The 25297-nt window shown below is 38.9% G+C and overlaps 3 protein-coding genes across 8 annotated transcripts; 1 reads left to right on the top strand and 2 right to left on the bottom strand.

Annotated features, from left to right (window-relative positions):
* Nucleotides 1–11343: 11343 nt before the first annotated feature.
* LOC124124246 lies at nucleotides 11344–25072 on the bottom strand. 6 transcript variants are annotated; one of them, XR_007219607.1, is made up of 6 exons: nucleotides 24710–25071; nucleotides 15151–15247; nucleotides 14797–14866; nucleotides 13009–13184; nucleotides 12642–12683; nucleotides 11344–12477 (listed from the first exon to the last, which is right to left on the bottom strand). XR_007219607.1 is itself a non-coding variant. In XM_046487374.2 (6 exons), the coding sequence occupies exons 1-6, from the start codon at nucleotides 24735–24737 to the stop codon at nucleotides 12428–12430; spliced, it is 420 nt and encodes a 139-aa protein (XP_046343330.1). In that variant the 5' UTR covers nucleotides 24738–25072; the 3' UTR covers nucleotides 11344–12427. The 6 variants fall into 6 exon arrangements, 2 of the variants coding, with proteins under 2 accessions (XP_046343330.1, XP_048246752.1); XM_046487374.2 differs by having other exon boundaries at nucleotides 13009–13141; nucleotides 24710–25072; XR_006859427.2 differs by lacking the exons at nucleotides 14797–14866; nucleotides 15151–15247; nucleotides 24710–25071 and adding an exon at nucleotides 14486–14651.
* LOC124124244 lies at nucleotides 15496–19130 on the top strand. Its single transcript, XM_046487373.2, has 3 exons — nucleotides 15496–17665; nucleotides 17908–18068; nucleotides 18406–19130. Exons 1-3 carry the CDS (start codon nucleotides 17408–17410, stop codon nucleotides 18650–18652), a joined length of 666 nt encoding a protein of 221 aa, XP_046343329.1. The 5' UTR covers nucleotides 15496–17407; the 3' UTR covers nucleotides 18653–19130.
* Nucleotides 20081–21645, bottom strand: LOC124124243. Its single transcript, XM_046487372.2, has one exon. It carries the CDS (start codon nucleotides 21314–21316, stop codon nucleotides 20258–20260), a length of 1059 nt encoding a protein of 352 aa, XP_046343328.2. The 5' UTR covers nucleotides 21317–21645; the 3' UTR covers nucleotides 20081–20257.
* Nucleotides 25073–25297: the final 225 nt, after the last annotated feature.

Here is a 25297-nt window from a genome sequence, read left to right as displayed (position 1 = left end):
ATCTAAGACTGCATCCATGTACCAAATTTGATTGAATACTAAGACTGATACTTTGAGGTTAGCTTGTTGAAAGGTCAAGTTGCTGATGTATTTTCAGTGCCTTTTGATTTTTAATTGAATGCGTGTGCCGGGCATCTAAGACTGCATCCATGTACCAAATTTGATTGAATACTAAGACTGATACTTTGAGGTTAGCTTGTTGAAAGGTCAAGTTGCTGTGACATCTAAGAATTCTTCCACATACACAATCTGATATTCTTCCCGAGGATGTAAAAGTCATGCACATGACAAAAAGTTCAAGTCGCTTTATGTATTTTCAGTGACTTTTGATTTTTAATGGAATGCGTGTGCCGGGCATCTAAGACTGCATCCATGTACCAAATTTGATTGAATACTAAGACTGATACTTTGAGGTTAGCTTGTTGAAAGGTCAAGTTGCTGATGTATTTTCAGTGCCTTTTGATTTTTAATTGAATGCGTGTGCCGGACATCTAAGACTGCATCCATGCACCAAATTTGTTTTGTATACTGAGACTGATACTTTGTGGTTAGATTGTGGAAAAGTTGAAGATCACTTTATTGTCTGGTCAAGAATTGATTATTGTACAGACCGACATCATATAGATGGAATACCACAGACAAAAAGTTCAAGTCGCTTTTATGTATTTTCAGTGACTTTTGATTTTTAATGGAATTCATTGTGTGTCGGACATCTAAGACTTGCATCCATTCACCAAATGTGTTTTGTATACTGAGACTAATACTTTGTGGTTAGTTTGTGGAAAAGTTGAAGTTGCTGATGTATTTTCAGTGATGAGTGTCAGACATCTAAAATACAAAATACGATAGTCCTGAGGATGGGTTCTTTCCGAAGGTGTTAAAGTCATGTACATGACAAAGATGTCAAGTCGCTTTTATGTATTTTCAGTGCCTTTTGATTTTTAATGGAATTCATTGTGTGTCGGACATCTAAGACTTGCATCCATTCACCAAATGTGTTTTGTATACTGAGACTGATACTTTGTGGTTAGTTTGTGGAAAGGTCAAGTTGCTGATGTATTTTCAGTGCCTTTTGATTTTTAATTGAATGCGTGTGCCGGGCATCTAAGACTGCATCCATGCACCAAATTTGTTTTGTATACTGAGACTGATACTTTGTGGTTAGATTGTGGAAAAGTTGAAGATGCTGATGTATTTTCAATGATTAGTGTCAGACATCTAAGAAATTCATCCAAATACAAAATATGAGGATGGATATGAGGATGGATTCTTTCCGAAGAGGTAAAAGTCAAGCACATGACAAAAAGTTCACCCGTGAAATTTCCGGGGTAGAATAGGTCTTCAGCGACCCATGCTTGCCGTTAAAAGGTGACTATGCTTGTCGTAAAAGGCGACTAACGGGATCGGGTGGACAGGCTCGCTTACTTGGTTGATGCATGTCATCGATCCCAATTGCGCTGATCGATGCTCATGATATTAATCACTTTATTGTCTGGTCAAGAATTGATTATTGTACAGACCGACATCATATAGATGGAATACCACAGACAAAAAGTTCAAGTCGCTTTTATGTATTTTCAGTTACTTTTGATTTTTAATGGAATTCATTGTGTGTCGGACATCTAAGACTTGCATCCATTCACCAAATGTGTTTTGTATACTGAGACTAATACTTTGTGGTTAGTTTGTGGAAAAGTTGAAGTTGCTGATGTATTTTCAGTGATGAGTGTCAGACATCTAAATACAAAATACGATAGTCCTGAGGATGGATTCTTTCCGAAGGTGTTAAAGTCATGTACATGACAAAGATGTCAAGTCGCTTTTATGTATTTTCAGTGCCTTTTGATTTTTAATGGAATTCATTGTGTGTCGGACATCTAAGACTTGCATCCATTCACCAAATGTGTTTTGTATACTGAGACATACTTTGTGGTTAGTTTGTGGAAAGGTCAAGTTGCTGATGTATTTTCAGTGCCTTTTGATTTTTAATGGAATGCGTGTGCCGGGCATCTAAGACTGCATCCATGTACCAAATTTGATTGAATACTAAGACTGATACTTTGAGGTTAGCTTGTTGAAAGGTCAAGTTGCTGATGTATTTTCAGTGCCTTTTGATTTTTAATTGAATGCGTGTGCCGGGCATCTAAGACTGCATCCATGCACCAAATTTGTTTTGTATACTGAGACTGATACTTTGTGGTTAGATTGTGGAAAAGTTGAAGATCACTTTATTGTCTGGTCAAGAATTGATTATCGTACAGACCGACATCATATAGATGGAATACCACAGACAAAAAGTTCAAGTCGCTTTTATGTATTTTCAGTGGAATTCGTGTGTCGGACATCTAAGACTTGCATCCATTCACCAAATGTGTTTTGTATACTGAGACTAATACTTTGTGGTTAGTTTGTGGAAAAGTTGAAGTTGCTGATGTATTTTCAGTGATGAGTGTCAGACATCTAAAATACAAAATACGATAGTCCTGAGGATGGGTTCTTTCCGAAGGTGTTTAAGTCATGCACATGACAAAGATGTCAAGTCGCTTTTATGTATTTTCAGTGACTTTTGATTTTTAATGGAATACATAGTGTGTCAGACATCTAAGACTTGCATCCATTCACCAAATGTGTTTTGTATACTGAGACTGATACTTTGTGGTTAGCTTGTGGAAAAGTCAAGTTGCTGTGACATCTAAGAATTCTTCCACATACACAATCTGATATTCTTCCCGAGGATGTAAAAGTCATGCACATGACAAAAAGTTCAAGTCGCTTTATGTATTTTCAGTGACTTTTGATTTTTAATGGAATGCGTGTGCCGGGCATCTAAGACTGCATCCATGTACCAAATTTGATTGAATACTAAGACTGATACTTTGAGGTTAGCTTGTTGAAAGGTCAAGTTGCTGATGTATTTTCAGTGCCTTTTGATTTTTAATTGAATGCGTGTGCCGGACATCTAAGACTGCATCCATGCACCAAATTTGTTTTGTATACTGAGACTGATACTTTGTGGTTAGATTGTGGAAAAGTTGAAGATCACTTTATTGTCTGGTCAAGAATTGATTATTGTACAGACCGACATCATATAGATGGAATACCACAGACAAAAAGTTCAAGTCGCTTTTATGTATTTTCAGTGACTTTTGATTTTTAATGGAATTCATTGTGTGTCGGACATCTAAGACTTGCATCCATTCACCAAATGTGTTTTGTATACTGAGACTAATACTTTGTGGTTAGTTTGTGGAAAGGTCAAGTTGCTGATGTATTTTCAGTGCCTTTTGATTTTTAATTGAATGCGTGTGCCGGGCATCTAAGACTGCATCCATGCACCAAATTTGTTTTGTATACTGAGACTGATACTTTGTGGTTAGATTGTGGAAAAGTTGAAGATGCTGATGTATTTTCAATGATTAGTGTCAGACATCTAAGAAATTCATCCAAATACAAAATATGAGGATGGATATGAGGATGGATTCTTTCCGAAGAGGTAAAAGTCATGCACATGACAAAAAGTTCACCCGTGAAATTTCCGGGGTAGAATAGGTCTTCAGCGACCCATGCTTGCCGTTAAAAGGTGACTATGCTTGTCGTAAAAGGCGACTAACGGGATCGGGTGGACAGGCTCGCTTACTTGGTTGATGCATGTCATCGATCCCAATTGCGCTGATCGATGCTCATGATATTAATCACTTTATTGTCTGGTCAAGAATTGATTATTGTACAGACCGACATCATATAGATGGAATACCACAGACAAAAAGTTCAAGTCGCTTTTATGTATTTTCAGTGACTTTTGATTTTTAATGGAATTCATTGTGTGTCGGACATCTAAGACTTGCATCCATTCACCAAATGTGTTTTGTATACTGAGACTAATACTTTGTGGTTAGTTTGTGGAAAAGTTGAAGTTGCTGATGTATTTTCAGTGATGAGTGTCAGACATCTAAATACAAAATACGATAGTCCTGAGGATGGATTCTTTCCGAAGGTGTTAAAGTCATGTACATGACAAAGATGTCAAGTCGCTTTTATGTATTTTCAGTGCCTTTTGATTTTTAATGGAATTCATTGTGTGTCGGACATCTAAGACTTGCATCCATTCACCAAATGTGTTTTGTATACTGAGACATACTTTGTGGTTAGTTTGTGGAAAGGTCAAGTTGCTGATGTATTTTCAGTGACTTTTGATTTTTAATGGAATGCGTGTGCAGGGCATCTAAGACTGCATCCATGTACCAAATTTGATTGAATACTAAGACTGATACTTTGAGATTAGCTTGTTGAAAGGTCAAGTTGCTGATGTATTTTCAGTGCCTTTTGATTTTTAATTGAATGCGTGTGCCGGGCATCTAAGACTGCATCCATGCACCAAATTTGTTTTGTATACTGAGACTGATACTTTGTGGTTAGATTGTGGAAAAGTTGAAGATCACTTTATTGTCTGGTCAAGAATTGATTATTGTACAGACCGACATCATATAGATGGAATACCACAGACAAAAAGTTCAAGTCGCTTTTATGTATTTTCAGTGGAATTCGTGTGTCGGACATCTAAGACTTGCATCCATTCACCAAATGTGTTTTGTATACTGAGACTAATACTTTGTGGTTAGTTTGTGGAAAAGTTGAAGTTGCTGATGTATTTTCAGTGATGAGTGTCAGACATCTAAATACAAAATACGATAGTCCTGAGGATGGATTCTTTCCGAAGGTGTTAAAGTCATGTACATGACAAAGATGTCAAGTCGCTTTTATGTATTTTCAGTGCCTTTTGATTTTTAATGGAATTCATTGTGTGTCGGACATCTAAGACTTGCATCCATTCACCAAATGTGTTTTGTATACTGAGACATACTTTGTGGTTAGTTTGTGGAAAGGTCAAGTTGCTGATGTATTTTCAGTGCCTTTTGATTTTTAATTGAATGCGTGTGCCGGGCATCTAAGACTGCATCCATGCACCAAATTTGTTTTGTATACTGAGACTGATACTTTGTGGTTAGATTGTGGAAAAGTTGAAGATGCTGATGTATTTTCAATGATGAGTGTCAGACATCTAAGAAATTCATCCAAATACAAAATATGAGGATGGATATGAGGATGGATTCTTTCCGAAGAGGTAAAAGTCATGCACATGACAAAAAGTTCACCCGTGAAATTTCCGGGGTAGAATAGGTCTTCAGCGACCCATGCTTGCCGTTAAAAGGTGACTATGCTTGTCGTAAAAGGCGACTAACGGGATCGGGTGGACAGGCTCGCTTACTTGGTTGATGCATGTCATCGATCCCAATTGCGCTGATCGATGCTCAATGATATTAATCACTTTATTGTCTGGTCAAGAATTGATTATTGTACAGACCGACATCATATAGATGGAATACCACAGACAAAAAGTTCAAGTCGCTTTTATGTATTTTCAGTGACTTTTGATTTTTAATGGAATTCATTGTGTGTCGGACATCTAAGACTTGCATCCATTCACCAAATGTGTTTTGTATACTGAGACTAATACTTTGTGGTTAGTTTGTGGAAAAGTTGAAGTTGCTGATGTATTTTCAGTGATGAGTGTCAGACATCTAAAATACAAAATACGATAGTCCTGAGGATGGATTCTTTCCGAAGGTGTTTAAGTCATGCACATGACAAAGATGTCAAGTCGCTTTTATGTATTTTCAGTGACTTTTGATTTTTAATGGAATACATAGTGTGTCAGACATCTAAGACTTGCATCCATTCACCAAATGTGTTTTGTATACTGAGACTGATACTTTGTGGTTAGCTTGTGGAAAAGTCAAGTTGCTGAGACATCTAAGAATTCTTCCACATACACAATCTGATATTCTTCCCGAGGATGTAAAAGTCATGCAAATGACAAAAAGTTCAAGTCGCTTTTATGTATTTTCAGTGACTTTTGATTTTTAATGGAATGCGTGTGTCGGACATCTAAGACTGCATCCATGCACCAAATTTGATTGTATACTAAGACTGATACTTTGAGGTTAGATTGTGGAAAAGTTGAAGTTGCTGATGTATTTTCAGTGATGAGTGTCAGACATCTAAATACAAAATACGATAGTCCTGAGGATGGATTCTTTCCGAAGGTGTTAAAGTCATGTACATGACAAAGATGTCAAGTCGCTTTTATGTATTTTCAGTGCCTTTTGATTTTTAATGGAATTCATTGTGTGTCGGACATCTAAGACTTGCATCCATTCACCAAATGTGTTTTGTATACTGAGACTGATACTTTGTGGTTAGCTTGTGGAAAAGTCAAGTTGCTGATGTATTTTCAGTGCCTTTTGATTATTATTGGAATGCGTGTGCCGGGCATCTAAGACTGCATCCATGTACCAAATTTGATTGAATACTAAGACTGATACTTTGAGATTAGCTTGTGGAAAGGTCAAGTTGCTGATGTATTTTCAGTGCCTTTTGATTTTTAATGGAATGCGTGTGCCGGGCATCTAAGACTGCATCCATGCACTAAATTTGTTTTGTATACTGAGACTGATACTTTGTGGTTAGATTGTGGAAAAGTTGAAGATGCTGATGTATTTTCAATGATGCGTGTCAGACATCTAAGAAATTGATCCAAATACAAAATATGAGGATGGATATGAGGATGGATTCTTTCCGAAGAGGTAAAAGTCATGCACATGACAAAAAGTTCAAGGTCTCAGACCTTGTCAAACGAGGTTTAAGGTCACCTGGGCAATCGAAGGCTGCTCGTTTATCGATTTGGAGTAAATCAGGTCAGCCTCGAAATGGACCGTAACCCATGCAGAAAAGGGTGCCAAAGGCAAAGGTCGATTGTCAAAGGTCAAGGTCGATCTTCCTAGCGAATTTCAAGCTTCTGATAAATGTGTTAATGTGTCCCCAGATGCGACGAACGGAATTAGACCGTCGTTTTTCCAACTCAAAATAACAAGGTTCCCTTTAGGTCTCGGAGTTTATCGAAACGATGTTTAAGGTCACGTGGGCAACCGAAAGCCGCTCGTTTATCGATTTGGTGTAAGTCAGGTCAACGTCGAAATGGACCCTAGCCTATGGAGAAAAGAGTGCCAAAGGTAAAGGTCGAGTGTCAAAGATCAAGAGCAAATACCAAGGTCAGGTCGACCGTCAAATGTCAAGGTCAAACACCAAGGCCTTCGTCAACCGCCAAAGGTCAAGGTCGAGTGTGAAAGTGGTTGGAGCGTCAACGCCGATCCGCCTGGCGAGTTTGAAGCTTATGATAATGTGTTAATGTGTCCCCAGATGCGCCCATGGGCATTGGACCGTCGTTCTTCCAACCCAAAATAACAAGGTTCCCTTTAGGTCTCAGACTTTGCTAAAACGAGGTTTAAGGTCACCTTGGCAACCGAAAGCCGCTCGTTTATCGATTTGGAGTAAGTCAGGTCAACCTCGAAATGGACCCTAACCCATGCAGAAAAGGGTGTGAAAGGCAAAGGTCGATTGTCAAAGGTCAAGGTCAAATACTACGGTCAAAGATGACCGTCAAAGGTCAAGGTCAAACATCAAGGCCTGGATCCACCTGCAAATATCAAGGTCGAGTGGCAAGGCGGTTTGAGGGTCAAGGTCGATCTTCCTAGCGAATTTCAAGCTTCTGATAAATGTGTTAATGTGTCCCCAGATGCGTCCAACGGAATTGGACCGTCGTTCTTCCAACTCAAAATAACAAGGTTCCCTTTAGGTCTCAGACTTGGCTAAAACGAGGTTTAAGGTCACCTGGGCAACCGAAAGCCGCTCGTTTATCGATTTGGAGTAAGTCAGGTCAACCTCGAAATGGACCCTAACCCATGCAGAAAAGGGTGCAAAAGGTAAAGGTCGAGTGCCAAAGGTCAAGGTCAAGGTCGACCGTCAAAGGTCAAGGTGAAATATCAAGGTCAAAGTCAAGGTGGTTGGAGGGAAAAATGTGTCCTCAGAATCGACCATTGGTATTGGACCGTCGTTCTTCCGACCCAAAATAACAAGTTTCGCTTTAGGTCTCAGACCTTGCCAAACGAGGTTTCACCTGCACAACCGAAAGCCGCTCGTTTATCGATTTGGAGTAAGTCAGGTCAGCCTCGAAATGGACCCTAATCCCTGCAGAAAGGGGTGCCAAGGGTAAAGGTCGAGTGCCAAAGATCAAGGGCAAATACCAAGGTCAGGTCGACCGTCAAATGTCAAGGTCAAACACCAAGGCTTTCGTCAACCGCCAAAGGTCAAGGTCGAGTGTGAAAGTGGTTGGAGCGTCAACGCCGATCCGCCTGGCGAGTTTGAAGCTTATGATAATGTGTTAATGTGTCCCCAGATGCGCCCATGGGCATTGGACCGTCGTTCTTCCAACCCAAAATAACAAGGTTCCCTTTAGGTCTCAGACTTTGCTAAAACGAGGTTTAAGGTCACCTTGGCAACCGAAAGCCGCTCGTTTATCGATTTGGAGTAAGTCAGGTCAACCTCGAAATGGACCCTAACCCATGCAGAAAAGGGTGCCAAAGGCAAAGGTTGATTGTCAAAGGTCAAGGTCAAATACCACGGTCAAAGACGACCGTCAAAGGTCAAGGTCAAACATCAAGGCCTGGATCCACCTGCAAATATCAAGGTCGAGTGGCAAGGCGGTTTGAGGGTCAAGGTCGATCTTCCTAGCGAATTTCAAGCTTCTGATAAATGTGTTAATGTGTCCCCAGATGCGTCCAACGGAATTGGACCGTCGTTCTTCCAACTCAAAATAACAAGGTTCCCTTTAGGTCTCAGACTTGGCTAAAACGAGGTTTAAGGTCACCTGGGCAACCGAAAGCCGCTCGTTTATCGATTTGGAGTAAGTCAGGTCAACCTCGAAATGGACCCTAACCCATGCAGAAAAGGGTGCAAAAGGTAAAGGTCGAGTGCCAAAGGTAAAGGTCGAGTGCCAAAGGTCAAGGTCAAGGTCGACCGTCAAAGGTCAAGGTGAAATATCAAGGTCAAAGTCAAGGTGGTTGGAGGGAAAAATGTGTCCTCAGAATCGACCATTGGTATTGGACCGTCGTTCTTCCGACCCAAAATAACAAGTTTCGCTTTAGGTCTCAGACCTTGCCAAACGAGGTTTCACCTGCACAACCGAAAGCCGCTCGTTTATCGATTTGGAGTAAGTCAGGTCAGCCTCGAAATGGACCCTAATCCCTGCAGAAAGGGGTGCCAAGGGTAAAGGTCGAGTGCAAAAGCGAAAGGTCGAGTGCCAAAGGTAAAGGTCAAGTGCCAAAGGTCAAGGTCAAACACCAAGGCAAAGGTCCATTGCCATAGGTCAAGGTCGAGTGTTAATGTGGTTGTAAGGTCAAGGTCTACCCGCCTGGTGAGTTTCAAGCTTCTGACAATGTGTTAATGTGACCCCAGATGCGACTTACGGGCATTTGACCGTCGTTCTTCCGACCGAAAAAACAGACCTTGCCAAACGAGGTTTAAGGTCACCTGGGCAACCGAAAGACGCTCGTTTATCGATTTGGAGTAAGTCAGGTCAGCCTCGAAATGGACCCTAACCCATGCAGAAAAGGGTGCCAAAGGTAAAGATCGAGTGCCGAAGGTAAAGGTCGAGTGCCAAAGGTCAAGGTCAAAATACCAAGGTCAAGGTCAAATACTAAGGCGAAGGTCGACCGTCAAAGGTCAAGATCAAATACCAAAGTCAAGGTCAAATGTAGGGGCGGTTGGAGGATCAAGGGACCCGCCTGGCGAGTTTCAAGCTTCTGACAATTTGTTAATTGTGACTATTGGCATTGGACCGTCGTTTTTGAGACCCAAAATAACAAGTTTCCCTTTAGGTCTCAGACCTTGCCAAACAAGGATTAAGGTCGCCCTTCGCCCCGATCCACAAAGGCTTCGTAGCGCTACGAACATCGTAAAGCTCATTGTAACTTTATGACAAAAATCTTAAGCGATCCGCAAAGCTTTCTTAGTGAAAATATTTTATGGTAAGGGGTCGTTCTTCACTGAACTAGCAGACTTGCATGGGGTGTCCCAGTCCACTGTGTCACAGTTGTTTACCCGTACAAATGAAGCCATTGTCAAACAACTAAAACTGATTTCGTTCCCAAAGGCAACATCCGACCAACGTGTCACGAAGGAAGCATTTATAACATTAGTAAATTTCCAAAAGTGCTTGGTTGTTTATAGATGGCACCCTCATACCTCATCATGCGACCCACCGGGGATGAAGAAGCAGTTTACGTTTGCAGGAAGAGCTTCCATGCCGTAAACGTTCAAGCTGTCTGTGACGCAGAACTAAGGTACATCACACTTCACAGTAGTTAACAACACCCAGCAACATCCTTATTTAACAAATGATAGGGTCAGTATGAATCAATCAGTCGTATACAGACGTAAAACAACATTATTCAGGGAAACATCGAAGGATACACACCTTGTTTACTCTCTTTAATGACCTTGACAATGACTAGTGGTGCCACCTACTCATTTTGTTGACCAATCATTACGTAAAGCCCAACATGGGTTTTGTCATGAGGTCCAATACAGGTTTCTTTTACCGTGTGGAATTATCATTGTGATAAAGGACGATTGTTTTAATACTTAAAGCAATGCTCACTGCTGAATAAAGAAAGAATAAAGAAAACTGTAAACAACCAGTTGGACTATCACACACACACACACACACACACACACACATACACACACACACACACACACAGGGACTTGAGAAAATAACTTTAATATCGATTTATGAATGTATGGCTGATGGAAGAATTATATATATATAATCAAAAGGTTTACAAGTGTGGTTTCCAAATGGCCTGGTTCAACTCATGATTCGTTCATGCTACAAAACAGCAAGATTGGGCAGTATATGGAGACTGCTGGGAAAGCAGTCTCCATATACTGCCCAATCTTGCTAGGCGATTCAGGGTCACAGCAAATCATTTGTGTAAATATACCGTATTCGACGTAATAAGCGCCCAGGGCGCTCTCAAAATTAGAAATAGGGGGCTCTTATTAGAATATTATTTTGGTGGAAAAAAAGAGAGTTGAAAGATAAATTTGTGGTTTATGGTGACAGCCTGAAATGTTTATGTACGACAGATATATTTTTTTCAGAATTTAATTGCCCATAATTAAAGGTGCATATAACACACGAGTGTGCATATGCGCGAATAAAAAAGTCTTGTGTACATTGATCAATCGGAAGGGGTGCTAATTAGGATTGTTTACTAGCCAATATATCAGCAAATATCGCTGTGGGCGCTTATTAGAGCGGGGCGCTTATTACGTCGAATACGGTAAGTTGTATTGTAACCACTACAGAGATAAGAAAACATATAAACAAGAAGTTGATATTTTGTAACTTGGCACACAGAAGACCATACTGTAACCATAATGTGATTTTCAGATTCCAATGTTTATTTCATATTAGTCACTTTAAAATATCATAAATTGAAAGCAGCGCCAATAAAATCTAGCTTTGAGTGAAAGTACTTAAACCCAAATTTCACAATGTAAACTGACACCAATAAAATTGTCACTAAATGAAATAACATTTGAAGTGAAATATATAAGCTGGTATTTTAAGTTGTCTTTCAATATTTAATGGTATGGTCAGTATGTTTAACAGAAGTACACTTTTTCCATCAGATATGCATGACGCCCTACAACACCGTCTGAGGAACAGACAACACTTACACTGCAGAACAGGCAACACTGTGGAGAGGGCTTTTGGACTCCTTAAATCCAGGTTCAGGCATGTATATGTCCCTTATTCTACTCAAGGATATATAACATTTTTCAATATTTGAGACATTAGTAAGGCATATATTTGTGCTAATGACAGATTAAGATGTTATGCTTTAAGATAATACTCATACTTTAAAGTAAATCAGAGACATGGTCTTTTTAGAATATTTCAAGTTTTACACATAATAATGCAACTAGTCTATCTTATCTGCATTCTGAACAAAGGGTAATGTTTGTGTTTATATACATTATTAGGTGCATACATAAATCAGGTGGCTGCCTGCCGTTCACCCCACAAAAATGCCATCAAGTTGTGTATGCAACCTGTCAGCTGCATAACTTCTGCATCAGTGAGACTGATGCAGAAGTTATCCAGCTGACAGGTTACCCGCTCCTCCTACACAAGAAGACCTGATCCAAGAAGATGGGATAGCTTACTTGGGACCTTACCTCTCAATGACGGCCACAAAGTCAGACAAGCTGTCGTCAATAACTGTTTCTCTAAATGATTGTATGATTAAGATAAACGACTTTTTGTAACCGATGATATGTGACAACAGAAGCTACATTATCAGTATAAATTTTTATATTTGGGAAAATTAATCAAAGCTTAAAGAAACTGAATAACTGGTGGCACATTCAGTTGGCCAAAGTGGCCAGCTTCCAGAGAAATGATGTAGGCCAATTTCTGTCCTTCAACATGTAGTCTCTTTTTTTCGACCTCAAGAAGCTCTTAAAGCACATTCAGTTTCTCCCTCTCTATGTTCAGAATGGTATCTTTGTCTGAAAGAAATTTTCATTTTACATAACACAAGTCTCACAGCAACAGTTATGTTTCATCTGTATACAAACTTTATCCCCCCCAAAAAGCAGGGTTTCTTGAGTAAATCACATTTTTTCTCTTTTTATCTTTTCAAATTTCAAATTTGATGTATTGCTGTACATACCACTGAGAGTCTTTGTGGCCTTAACATGTGAAACTGCATCAACTGTATTAAAGAAACAAATCATTTAACTGAGACATGTGAATGTTGTATTTAAAACATATCCACAGGAATACGGAATTCAGAGTTAAATAAGGAAGTTATGAGTTTCAGGCATACAATTAATACATAAACACATACAGAGATTGGAGTGTGAGGCATACAATTAAAATCCATGAACTGTATTTCTAAGACCTGTGATGTTGTATACATGATTTCATCTTATCTTGTGGTAGGTATACCTGCAATAAACTATCACAGTTGCAAATCTCTCCCCACCCAGAACCCTTAAATTTATTGTGCAGTATTTCCATTATGTATATGGTAATACCTTGAGGAACATCATCTGCTGACATCACACTCTCTGAGTACATGTATGTAGGTGGTACAAAGGCCCCATCATAAGGCAAAATCCTGCAGGGCTTGAAGAGTCTCTGGAAAAACTGGAGTTGCTGGGGTAGTGTCTTTAAGTAATAAGATACATGTAGGTCCAATTTACCAATTTCTCTGCAATGAAAAAAGGCAAAATCTACAAAAAGTATGGTTATTAATGGAACTATTAATCAAATTTCAAAATCAACTTAAGTTCAATACTTCATCTTTGGCGAAACCGCATTATCGGTGGTTCGAGAAGGGAGCTAACTCCGTTTGCCTAATCGAATGTTCGAGGTGGGCCCACATTCGAAACTAAACGCACTTGTTGTTGAGAATATATACTACGTAAACAAACCCGCATAACGAACTCATAATTTGTCTATTTAAAATATAATTGGATTAAAATGTACAAATAAGATGGCAATACAGCAGAACTCACTTCTACGAACATCGCCAAACTAGGTCGTGGGGTTATTAATATTCATGAGTTATTCCTTTTATGGAACAAGTTCTCGGAAACGTCTGAGGCTTGTATCATGTCCGAGATCAATTCAAGTGTAGACATATGTTCAGGCTTATATCGCCACCAATACTTATGATTAGATTGATGTGTTATACTGGAAAAGGTAGAATGAGTGGTATTGCCTCTGTAATTTTAATTTGAAGTAGATTTATGTTTCTTGCTTGGTAGCTATTTTTGTAAAACTAGTGTGGTCAGCTATGACGCAGTTATTCAAACTTCAAAGACTTTTGTGCCTTTTATGGAATTAATGTCACACGAAATGATTTATAAAGATATTTCCCATCAATATTACAAAATATGAATAATATAAAATGTCACATAATGACAAATGTGAGCCCAATAGCCTAAATGACTTCGTCAACCTTAAGAAACCCAGCGATTTAAAAATGTGGGCCCACCTGTTTCGATCACTATAAGACGGGAACAATGTGGGCCCACATTTTAGAAAATGGTTATAAGTAAGCAAAGCTAATGAAGCTAGCGATTTTTTTAATGTGGTCCCTCCTTTTGCAATCACTATGACGGAAGAACGTCTACCCACTAGGCGATATACAAATGTGGGCCCACTTGTTTCGATCACCATATATGACGGGAACAATGTGGGCCCACATTTGAGAAAATGATTATCAATATTTAAGTAGAATTTCGCGATTAATAAATGTGGTCCCTCCTGTTGCAATCAATATGACGGAAGAACGTCTGCCAACATTTAGGGATTGATTATCAGAACTAACGAAACAACCTCACGAAGCTAGGCGAAATACAAATGTGGGCCCACTTGTTTCGATCACCATAGATGACGGGAAAAATGTGGGCCCACAGTTTGGAAAATGGTTATCACCACTAAACCAATCTTAGAAGATGTACTGATGGAAACATAAATATATAATGCATTCAAACATTTAATTACCTTACGTTTTAATAAGCTGGGCATTTAATAGCTGGACCAACAACGTGCAGCGTGGGTGACGCCATTTCTCGCAAATACGAAAACAACGGAGATAGCTCCCGTTTGAAATTAGAGTGACCTCCCTTTCCCAATATGAACCACTGATAATGCGGTTTCGCCTCATCTTTTATCTTACATGATCACAATTACCTTTACTGTATGAGATAATCTATAATATGTCTGACACATGGTCATTAACATAAACTATGAGACCGGTTAAGTATTAAACAACTGCACATACAGCCATTCACGCAACCAATTACGCAACTTACTTTCATATTCTTCACTTTCAAGGCCACCCTCACAACCTTGAATCGAGCAGGGAGGTATGAATGATACAACCTGAAATCAATATTTCTTTCAATGCATGTTACAATGTTAATGTTCTCTGTAATAAGGAATGAAGTACTTTACCTAATAACTTATTGGTCAAAAGAAGACTTGTTTGTTATAATCACAATCTAACTGCTCCTTTAAGAGCTTTTCATATAAATTGAAAATTACAATTCAACAGCAACTATATTCATTTGTACTTGTTGTGTACACGATATGCCGACATATAAAAAAACCAAACAATGATATAGCATTTATGAAATTCATGATTGAAAAAGAAACTGTAGGCTCACCCGCTGTTCGATTTCAGTGAGGCTGGACGGTGGAGGCCCCCCACCAGTTCTCGTTGCCTCCCTCCTTCTTTCAGCTTCTTTTTTCCTTGTTTGACTCCTGATGGAACAAAATGTATATAAATAAGCAAACACACCTCGGATTATCTCCAAAAATGTTAACACCAGTATAAACAATTTTTCTCTATATTTGATAACTGTAGTGTATTCTCCTTATAGTTGTTTACATCTTGTGTGATACAGTTTCCCGCAATATCCAAGTCAGATTATCTCGTTACGTCATATGATGACGTCATGTATGGATGCGATGTCTGAGTAAACTATGATGGTTTCCTTCCATGTTCTGTTGTGTTTGGCGTGCATACTCCCGAGCATGAATTTGTGAATACATGACAGTTTTGGCGACGAGGATGGGATCCCTAAGGAGGGGATACCTAAGGGAGTATTTTGGAACTGTTTACTTAATGTGGTAATTCAGGAAAAGTGACAGAACGAACAAATCAGATACGGCTTTGCGTGATTGCGCGCCATGTGACATTCGTTCTTTCGGAAGGAAAATAGTGAAGCCAGTGAAAATATTGGAATATCACACATAATGAAGCCAGTGATAATATTGGAATATCACACATTCCTAGGTTGGACAGTAACCTATTTCACGTTAAATGAACGGTGTTAGTGCTAAGTAACACGACCCAAGTTTATCGAAGCGACAAACTGGGCTGACCCGAATTCTCCGGATTTTAAAAGCGGAAGTGACGAGTCACGTGATACAAGATGGCCGCGCCCATGGTAGGATCGGTGAGCGAGTTTACCCCCGGCAAAGAAGACTGGGAAAGCTACCAGAAACGACTGGAAATATGGATGAAGCTAACAAGTTCAAGGCAGAAGATCGTGCAAACGTATTCTTGGCAACTATCGGACCAAGTGCCTTTGAACTGTTAGTGTCTATGTTTTCGCCGACCGACATTGCCGATGTTCAGTACAACGATCTTACAGAAGCATTGAAACGTTACTCAAACCAGTACGCAATGTTATTTGGGAACGGCAAGCTTTCACGGAACGGAAACAGAATCAAGGTGAATCAGTACAATAATATAATATAAGAGATGTACAAGAGACAATTCGATAAGATACCCTTATCTTCCACAAAAGTGACCCTTCACGATTACTCAGAAAAGGTAATACCATTACTTGGAGAAGCCAAGATAACCGTGGTATACAATGAGAAAGAATTCACCCTACCATTACTTGTTGCAAGGGGGACACAGGGCACCTTTATTCGGAAGAAACTGGATGTCAGTCATGAAGTTAGACTGGGGAAAGTTATGTGCAGTAACTGAACAGTGTAGCTCACTGAAAGAAGAACTGAAAGCCAAGTACAGTTCAGTATTCCAAGGTAGAGGTATTATCAAGACCTTTAAAGAAGATATCAAGGTTAAAGCAGATGCCAACCCAAAGTTCTTTAAAGCACGTCCTGTACCTTATGCCCTAAGAGATGCAGTGGAAACAGAGCTTGACAGACTTGAACGTGAAGGAATCATTAAAAAGGTTGAGAAATCTGATTGGGCGACGCCAGTGGTGGTAGTTCTCAAAGCAAATATGACGGTAAGACTATGTGGGGACTATAAGGTGACAGTCACTCGGTACTGGAGGATAATGTGTACCCCCTGCCAACAGCAGAAGATTTATTCGCAAAGATTGGCGGAGTCAAAGTCTTCACGAAGTTGGACTTGTCAAATGCATACCTTCAGCTAGAACTTACAGATCGGTCAAAACCACTACTAGTGATCAACACCAATAAAGGTCTCACTGCTCCTTCCATATTTCAGTCTATAATGGATCAGGTATTACAAGGCATACCTAGAGCTGAGTCATTGCTGGATGATATATTGATAGGGACTGTGACAGATGACCAGCATGACAAGGTGCTTCATGAAGTGCTGAAACGTCTGGATACCTATGGCATTAAAGTGAACTTAAGACAAGTGCAAGTTCAAGGCACCCAGAGTGGAATATCTGGGACACTGCATCGATGGGGATGGACTACATCCACTTGCAGACAAGATAAAGGCCATTGCTGAAGCTCCACATCCAGAACACATCACACAGCTAAGAGCTTTCTTGGGAATTATCAATTCGGCTTTCCGAAAAGTCAAGTTCAATGAGAGTTATCCGTCTTGAGTTGGAACTCTTCGGATGAACTTCCGCCGAGTACTGACAACTTCCGTCGAAAATAGCGCGCTGCTTCGAAGCTGTCAAAATGGGGAAGCAATACTGCTGTATTTATAGCAATTTTAGGGGAAAGAGAGTCGGTGAAAGAATAGTATCTCTACACGTCATTCCAGTAAGCAAGTCCCTACGACAAGCGTGGATAAGGCGACTTCGGTTTGTGAGAAAAGACCTCACAGTGACCAAGCACACGGAAATATGCTCAGAACATTTCCTGGGTGGTAACGGCCTAGGCATAGGGCATGATGTTCCATCGATTTTTCCGAAGAAAAATTACAGTACTTGCACAGTGAGTTATGTTGATTCTTATAAGATTTATGCTATTGTTGGTGTATTTAATGTGTTTTATCGTTTGTGAATGTTATGTGATTGTGAAAAAGTGCTATGATTAAAACTTGAAATTAAAAAAACAAACAAAAACGTTTCTAGTTGTGTTGATCTTAAAATTCTATGTATCCTCTCTTTCATCTTATTAACTTGTTTGAATAAATAGAAAAAAATGTCTCAGTGTCTGTTGATAATTTGTTGCAGGTGTCTGATGCTGACTTTGTTGATACCCCTAAGCCAAATGAAAGCCCATTCAAGCAGGCCTGTGACCCTGAATCTCCCAAAGTGACTATGCAGATACATGGAGGGACTCCTCAGTCTGATGAAATTGAACATCATTCCACAACATTCAGTCAAGGTGCCAGGTACAGCGGGAACATAAGTTTGTTTCTTTATTTGAATTCGTTGATTATTATGAGAAGTTATGCTTAACAAGACAAAATATAAAAATCATGGTGTACATGGTGTAGTCTCTCTTACTTACAGAACAATAAAATATAAAGAGCATGAAATATATATAGAGAGCATAAAATATAATAGAGCATTGACCAATAAACTTGAAAATACACTTCTTATATTAGCTTTTGTATTAACAAATTTATGTTAATTTATTATTTATTAATTTTAATTCCTTTAACCTCAAAATATCGGAATTTTTTAAATTTATTTAATGTGATGAAAAGCTATTTATTATTTTGACAGATCCTATGACGTTGCATCAATTATGCTGCATGACTACTGTGTGGCTGTGTTTGAAGACGATATCAGTTGCATAAGATATGGATCATCGCAAACAGAAATGGTGGAAGTTAGAAGCATGTCTACTCAAACTGACGATGTAATGTTCCAGTGTTTGAATCCTGTGAAAACATCCTGTGCAATGACTCAGACTGAGACTGAAAATAAAAAAAGTCTTTCGCAATCAAGCCACTCAAGTCAAGCTTCCTGATTTAACATTTTTTTATGTGAAGAATGATTCAGAATTGGTAACCTATTATACAGGTCTTGTGGATGCAGAAAAGTTTTCATGTTTATTTGAGTTTTCTGAGGTTCATGACAGGGACTATCCAACATCCAATATCGGGCGCCCTAAATCTTTGTCTTTGATAGACGAGTTCTTTCTAGTGTTGATGCGTCTTAGACTTGGACTCCTAGTTGTTGATTTATCAAAGCGATTTAATATTTCCAGAAGCTGCTGTGCTGATGTCATTAATAGATGGATTGATATTTTGTACAACAATTTATCCTTCCTAGTTGTCTGGCCATTAATGGATACTATTAATACAACTATGCCTCAAGGTTTTAAAGACCTGTATCCAAATACAAGGGTTGTTATAGATTGTACAGAATTATTTACAGAAAAACCTTACTCTATTGGTAAACAGTCACAAATGTACAGTCATTATAAAAGTCACATAACATTTAAAGCGCTTGTTGGTGTCACTCCAAATGGTGTTGTTAGCTTTGTCTCTGACTTGTGGTCAGGAGCTATAAGTGACCGGCAAATAACAGTAGAATCAGGACTTTTAGATTTGTGTGATGTAGGTGATGCAATCATGGCGGATAAGGGATTTACAATCTCAGACTTGACAACACCAAAAGGTATACTCCTAATAATTCCACCAAAGAAACATAAGAGAAAACAGCTGACTGCTGTAGAAATTGAACAAACTAGGAGAATAGCAAACTTGAGAATCCATGTTGAACGTGTCAAGAATTTCAGAATTTTGCAGGGTATAATTCCAATTACAATTTCAAAATCTGTAAACAAAATCTGGAAAATCTGTAATGCTTTGACTACTCTGCTTCCCCCTCTTTATCCTCATGACCAAGAAATTGATGACAATTACTTCTTTGATGACAGTTCCTTGCTTGCTCTGTAATTAGTAGGATTAGCATAATCTTATTGCAGCTCCAGATGTGAATGGTCACATGATATTTTCTGCTATATTTAAACTATATAATCATTGTATCATGATAACAATTTTGTATTGAAAACATTGAGCCAAATAAGTCTAGCCAAATAAGTCTATGTTTGTCCAATATGACTATTGACATGACCACCTACTGGTTGTCTATTTTTGTTTTACTTATTGAATCAAAGCATTGATATATAAAAATCCTGACTCTTCATATAAGTAGATAAACAATTTCATGTTTTAGCTGTGACAGCAGGATCATAGTCCCATGGTTCTAATTTTTGTAACAATAACTAAAAATGAAAGAAATAAACGCTTGATGATTTTCTTTAATCATGTTGTCATTTCAAGATGTTACAGAAAATATGTTATGATATGTTATGGCTTAATAGAATGGTTCAAGAAATTACAAGGAGAAGAAGATATCCTGTGTCTAAGCGACATACTATCTTAATGGTCAGTCGCCGTGAATGCGGCGTTAAGTAACAATTCACCCACTGAATGGTAAGTATCTATGACTATCAAAGAAAGATATGATATGGTATTGAGTGAAACATTGAATTGACTGAGTGAGCATAGGGTAAAACAACTGGTAAGATGGTAGTACAATGGTCAATCTAATACAGTGAAACACCTCACTGGACACGTCGGGTATATTTTTCAGGAATAATGGCTGAGAGATAGAAACTGCGAAGCCTTGTGACCATCTGATGCCACTTGTTCTCGTCAAATGTAATCCTTTCAATAGATATCCCTTTGAGAGTCCACACCACAAAATCACACCAAGTTCTTTTGGTCAAGGCCATCTGTCCTTGTACTTGAAAGTAGTATGCATGGTTTTCTTTTAGAGTCAAATTATTGTCCACAATATGGCAGAAGAAATTTGTATTTGATGCAGCCTCTTCTGGTGTTAGATCTCTGAAAACAGATGGACATTTAATCTCTACTAAGCCATGTTGATTACTACATGTACTACAATCTGTGCATGACACAAGTCCATCAGGGCTAGTTGCAAGGTAAGGGTAGTCTGTATTCACAATAAGTCCACACTGAGACACTTTCAACTGTGGATGAAGACCTGCCATTTTGTTGATATACTGCCGCCTTGCTGCCAATTCATGTGAAAGTCCCCATCTGGTATGTCTGTTACCAAATTCGCCCCGATATCCCATTAGGTCACATACAAGTCTATCTGGAGCTGTAGATGTCTGTCGGATAAATACTTTGCCAAACTGTGAACTTGTTATCCTTTCCAATCTGGCTTCCTTCCAAAACTTTGTTTTATGTTGTCCTCTTGTCATTCTCTCTATTGACCTCACATCCTTTTCTGACACTTTCATGGAATCAAAATAATTTTGAAAGGTAGTTTGACAGGTTGGCGATTTAATATCAACATAGTCAGGAATACAACGATCAATGCATGGTATTTTTGGAAGTTCTGGCATAGGTTCAGGAGCTTGAGTAACAGTAGTTGTATTAACAACATATCCACATTTACTTTTTGTTTCATGACCAATTAACTTCTTATTAAATCTTGTGAGATGTATTGTTGTCTGTGGCATGTTGCTCTTGGGACACATTGATCTTTTGTTGATTGTTCCATTCTGTATTCCGACAGTACCTTGTGTAGTCCCAGTACCTTTTTGTTGACTATTCCTGCCGCTTGACATCAGGTTCAAGTCATCCGATTTCATTGGATCCAACTTCCTTTTTCTGGGAATTTTCCACTTGCACTCAACTGATGTGCATGAAAGCAAACCATCCTTTTTCTTCTGACTAATGTCTGCAAGGGCATGAAGCAGGGCTGATACATGATTACAAGCCTCCCGGGCACTGCAAAAACAAAATTAGTTATATTTATTAATATTATTTGGACTCTAGCTTTAATATTATGAAATAACAATCAAATGCATATAAAATGACACAGTCATGTTTCCTCTATTTCACCCTAAATAATTATTATTTTTAATGTAATCAGCTAAAGATGTCACATATTAATAAGCAACAATATCAATAATCTGTTTATTTATTTAAATTAACAAAAGTGAATGAGAGGTCCCTCAAAGGAAGAGATTTTAAAATGTATCAATTACTTTGCTGGTATTTGGAATTAATAATTTACATATCTTTTGATCAAACTTAATATTTGGAACATATTTTCTTTGAAAAGGTTTTTAAACGTTTTGTTTGTAAAAAAACAGCGATCTAGATATAGATGACACGACAGCAGTTATATAAATGCAAAGTCTACATACCCAGCTGCATAAGTACAATTTGCTGAATGAACACGACCTGTTACTTTTGAGAGACTTGCCCAAACTTCGTGATCGGGGCTTTTCTTAGGATCCGCTGTTGGCAGTGATGGTATGACACGACATCTGACAAACATATGGTCACAGTCGTGATGGATGTTGTGTAGAGCTACGCCGTGAACATGTCTATCTTGGTTAAACACCACTGCCTTCATTTGTCGTTTAGCCATCATGGGTTTCGTGTCTGAAGTCCTATGGTTGCTAAGTACCATATAATTGTAGATTTCCTTCTCTGAGAATTCCGGCAATGATTCAACAGCATCGTTCCATCCAACCATTAATGTAGTGGGGTCTGGCATTCGATATTCGCTGGGTGTGATGAGCTTCCGTTGCATAGATATAACGCCTTTACTGGGTTGTACTAAGGTGGTTGCATCCAAACGAAGTGCCTTCGCCCCTCTTGCTCGCGCTAAAACGTGTGCTCTTACCCCAGTCACCTTTTGATTTCGTTCCCGTAGGTATTCACGCAATTCTTTAACTGTCATTTGATGGAATTCATCATCAACGTCAATATTGTTATTTGCCGCCATTTTGAAGGTTTACTCGGCGGAAGTGAACGTGAAAAGGGGACATCACTCTAATTTTCTTTTGCAAAGGGAGATAACAACACTTTTCAGAAAGTCGAATTATTATGGCAGATTCTTGGGAAACATGTCTAGATTCTAGCACCCCTCTACTCACTCTTGAAGGCTGACACTCCTTGAAAATGGAATTCAGAACAAGAAGATGCTTTCCAAAAGTGCAAGACTATGTTGTCTAGTGAAAGTGTTCTTGTCCACTATGACTTGAACAAGCCATTAACTTTGGCATGTGATGCATCCGCATATGGTGTTGGATGTGTGCTATCTCATGTGATGAATGATGGAACTGAAAGACCAGTTGCTTTCGCCTCAAGAACCCTCTCACCAAGAGAGAAAAATTATGCCCAAATAGAAAAAGAAGCACTTGCGATCATATCAAGAAGTTTCACAAGTACATCTATGGAAGGAAGTTTGTCTTAATCACTGACCACAAACCACTTACCACTCTGTTAGGTCCCAAGAATTGCATACCTACACTGGCAGCAGCACGTTTACAACGATGGGCTCTCATTCTGATGGCACATGACTATGAGATACGATATCGAAGATCAGAGGATCATGCTAACGCAGATGGACTCTCTAGACTTCCTGGAAACGATGACCCAGAAACCATTGAAGCCAAGATCAACTACTTCTCAAATGTGATCAACTTGCCTGTCTCAGCAACAGAAATAGCACAACTAGGAAAGATCCTGTATTGGCTCGTGTGATGGACTATACCATGCGTGGTTGGCCAAATTATGCTGCAGATGAGGGTCTTGCACCATTCTTCAGACGGAAAGATGAACTGTCTGTGGATCAAGATTGTTTGTTATGATGACTCAGGGTTCTCATTCCAAAGAGCTATCCAGACTATGTGTTGAATGAACTACACAGTGAGCATATGGGCATTGTGAAGATGAAGGCACACGCTAAAAGCTATGTGTGGTACCCAGGTCTTGATCATGACATCGAAATGACAGCTAAAAGTTGTGCTGTATGCCAAAGTCTACAAAATGACCCACCAGTGGCTCCTCTTCACCCTTGGAAGTATCCTCAGAGAATATGGGAAAGAGTGCATGTGAATTTTCCTGAATTTCAAAGTCAGCATTATTTTGTGCCGATAGATAGTCGTTCGAAATGGATTGAAGCTATTCTCATGACCTCCACGACAGCTGAGAAGACTATAGAGACATTGAGAAATATATGATTTTATGAAGAACAATGGAATCAAACATTTCCTCAGTCCACCCTACAACCCTTCATCAAACGGAGCAGCAGAAAGATCTGTTCAAGTTATTAAATCTGCTCTGAAGAAACACATGATGTCCGTCAAACTCGACAATGGAGACAAGTCAACAAAGAAACACTTGGCAAATTTCCTATTGACTTACAGGTCAACTCCTCATTCCGTAACTGGACGGACACCTGCTGAACTTTTTCTTGGAAGACAAGTTCGCACAAGACTTTCACTTTTGAAACCAGACCTGCGGAAAACTGTGGAAGCAGCTCAAGAAAAACAGAAGCAATTTCACGACAAATCCATCATACTCAGAGAATTTGAAGTGAATGAAAACAAGTACAAAGACTTGATCTTTGAACATTGTGACTTTAATGAGGACAGTTCAGGCATCTAGCATGAATTGTCAATTCACCAGTTATTCAAGATCAGAATTTACAAGTTTTAAAAGTTGTGTTAATTCCAGTTATCAAAGTTATAATGAAATGGACTTTATTGTTGCTATTATTCAGAAGCCTAACATTACAGCAAGATCGTAGTACACCTGATGGACTGTAGAAGTATTATTATAATATATATATATCAATATTATTGATGGACTCTAATCTTTAATATAATCATAAGGTAAATGTTTAGAGGGGAGGAGTGTAGTGTATTCTCCTTATAGTTGTTTACATCTTGTGTGATACAGTTTCCCGCAATATCCAAGTACACATTATCTCGTTACGTCATATGATGACGTCATGTATGGATGCGATGTCTGAGTAAACTATGATGGTTTCCTTCCATGTTCTGTTGTGTTTGGCGTGCATACTCCCGAGCATGAATGTGTGAATACATGACCATAACAGCTAAATATGAATGTTTCACTGAACATATATATGTCAGGACAAGCACATGTTTTATACCATGCAATGAGTATTTGTTTACATAAAATAATATTATGTTCAAAATTGTTCTGTGTGATACACATACTTGTAGTCCATCCACTTCTTTTTAACATCTTTGGTCAGTCTCTTGACACCACTGTTTGGAAGGGTTAGAACTCCAAAATCCTAGCAACATAATGTATTGAGAGAATGTCTCGTCTAAAATACGGATAGAGTGGTGTCCCTTTCTAAGTGTCAAAATGGATGCCCCTATCACTGCATCGCTAGTTCCAGCTTATGTATATCCTTTGCATCAAGTTATTACCAAAGACGGGTTGATGAAGTAACACCCTGTTCACAGGTTGGGGAGATAGCCTACAGATACATACATAAACTGACGTCCAAAAGAAACTTTACCAACTGAAAATATAAATTTCAGACAAAGTATAAATTTTTTTTCGATGAAGACTATCTAAAACACATAACCTAAATACAACAATAGTGTATGCAGAACATGTTAATCGTCTGTTACATGTTTGCGAGAAAACACACGAAAAAGTGAAAAACACGTGCACCACAGACAACTGCAAATGCACGTGCGGGTAAGGGTATAAAACGATTGCAACGGCAAGTCAGACATCCACAGTGATAAAAAAAACACTAAAGAAAAGCCACGACTCACAGTCGAACAACG

The sequence above is a fragment of the Haliotis rufescens genome, unplaced genomic scaffold (assembly GCF_023055435.1).
Source record: "Haliotis rufescens isolate VD_foot unplaced genomic scaffold, xgHalRufe1.0.p SCAF_9, whole genome shotgun sequence".
In the NCBI taxonomy this organism is placed as follows: domain Eukaryota; kingdom Metazoa; phylum Mollusca; class Gastropoda; order Lepetellida; family Haliotidae; genus Haliotis; species Haliotis rufescens.
The sequence above is the reverse complement of the archived record's forward strand: the minus strand, read 5'-3'. Positions and strand labels throughout refer to the sequence as shown.

Bases quoted from the DNA above. Each gene is read 5' to 3' on its own strand.
- LOC124124243 (XM_046487372.2), bottom strand. From the start codon at position 21,316: ATGAAATCGGATGACTTGAACCTGATGTCAAGCGGCAGGAATAGTCAA.
- LOC124124246 (XM_048390795.1), bottom strand. From the start codon at position 14,648: ATGAGGCGAAACCGCATTATCAGTGGTTCATATTGGGAAAGGGAGGTC. The intron at 12,684-13,008 runs GTATTACCATAT...TCTTTAATACAG, and splicing joins AGCAGATGATGTTCCTCAAG to TTGATGCAGTTTCACATGTT. The intron at 12,478-12,641 runs GTATGTACAGCA...AATTTCTTTCAG, and splicing joins GGCCACAAAGACTCTCAGTG to ACAAAGATACCATTCTGAAC.
- LOC124124244 (XM_046487373.2), top strand. From the start codon at position 17,408: ATGGGGAAGCAATACTGCTGTATTTATAGCAATTTTAGGGGAAAGAGA. The intron at 17,666-17,907 runs GTGAGTTATGTT...AATTTGTTGCAG, and splicing joins AAAATTACAGTACTTGCACA to GTGTCTGATGCTGACTTTGT. The intron at 18,069-18,405 runs GTACAGCGGGAA...TTATTTTGACAG, and splicing joins ACATTCAGTCAAGGTGCCAG to ATCCTATGACGTTGCATCAA.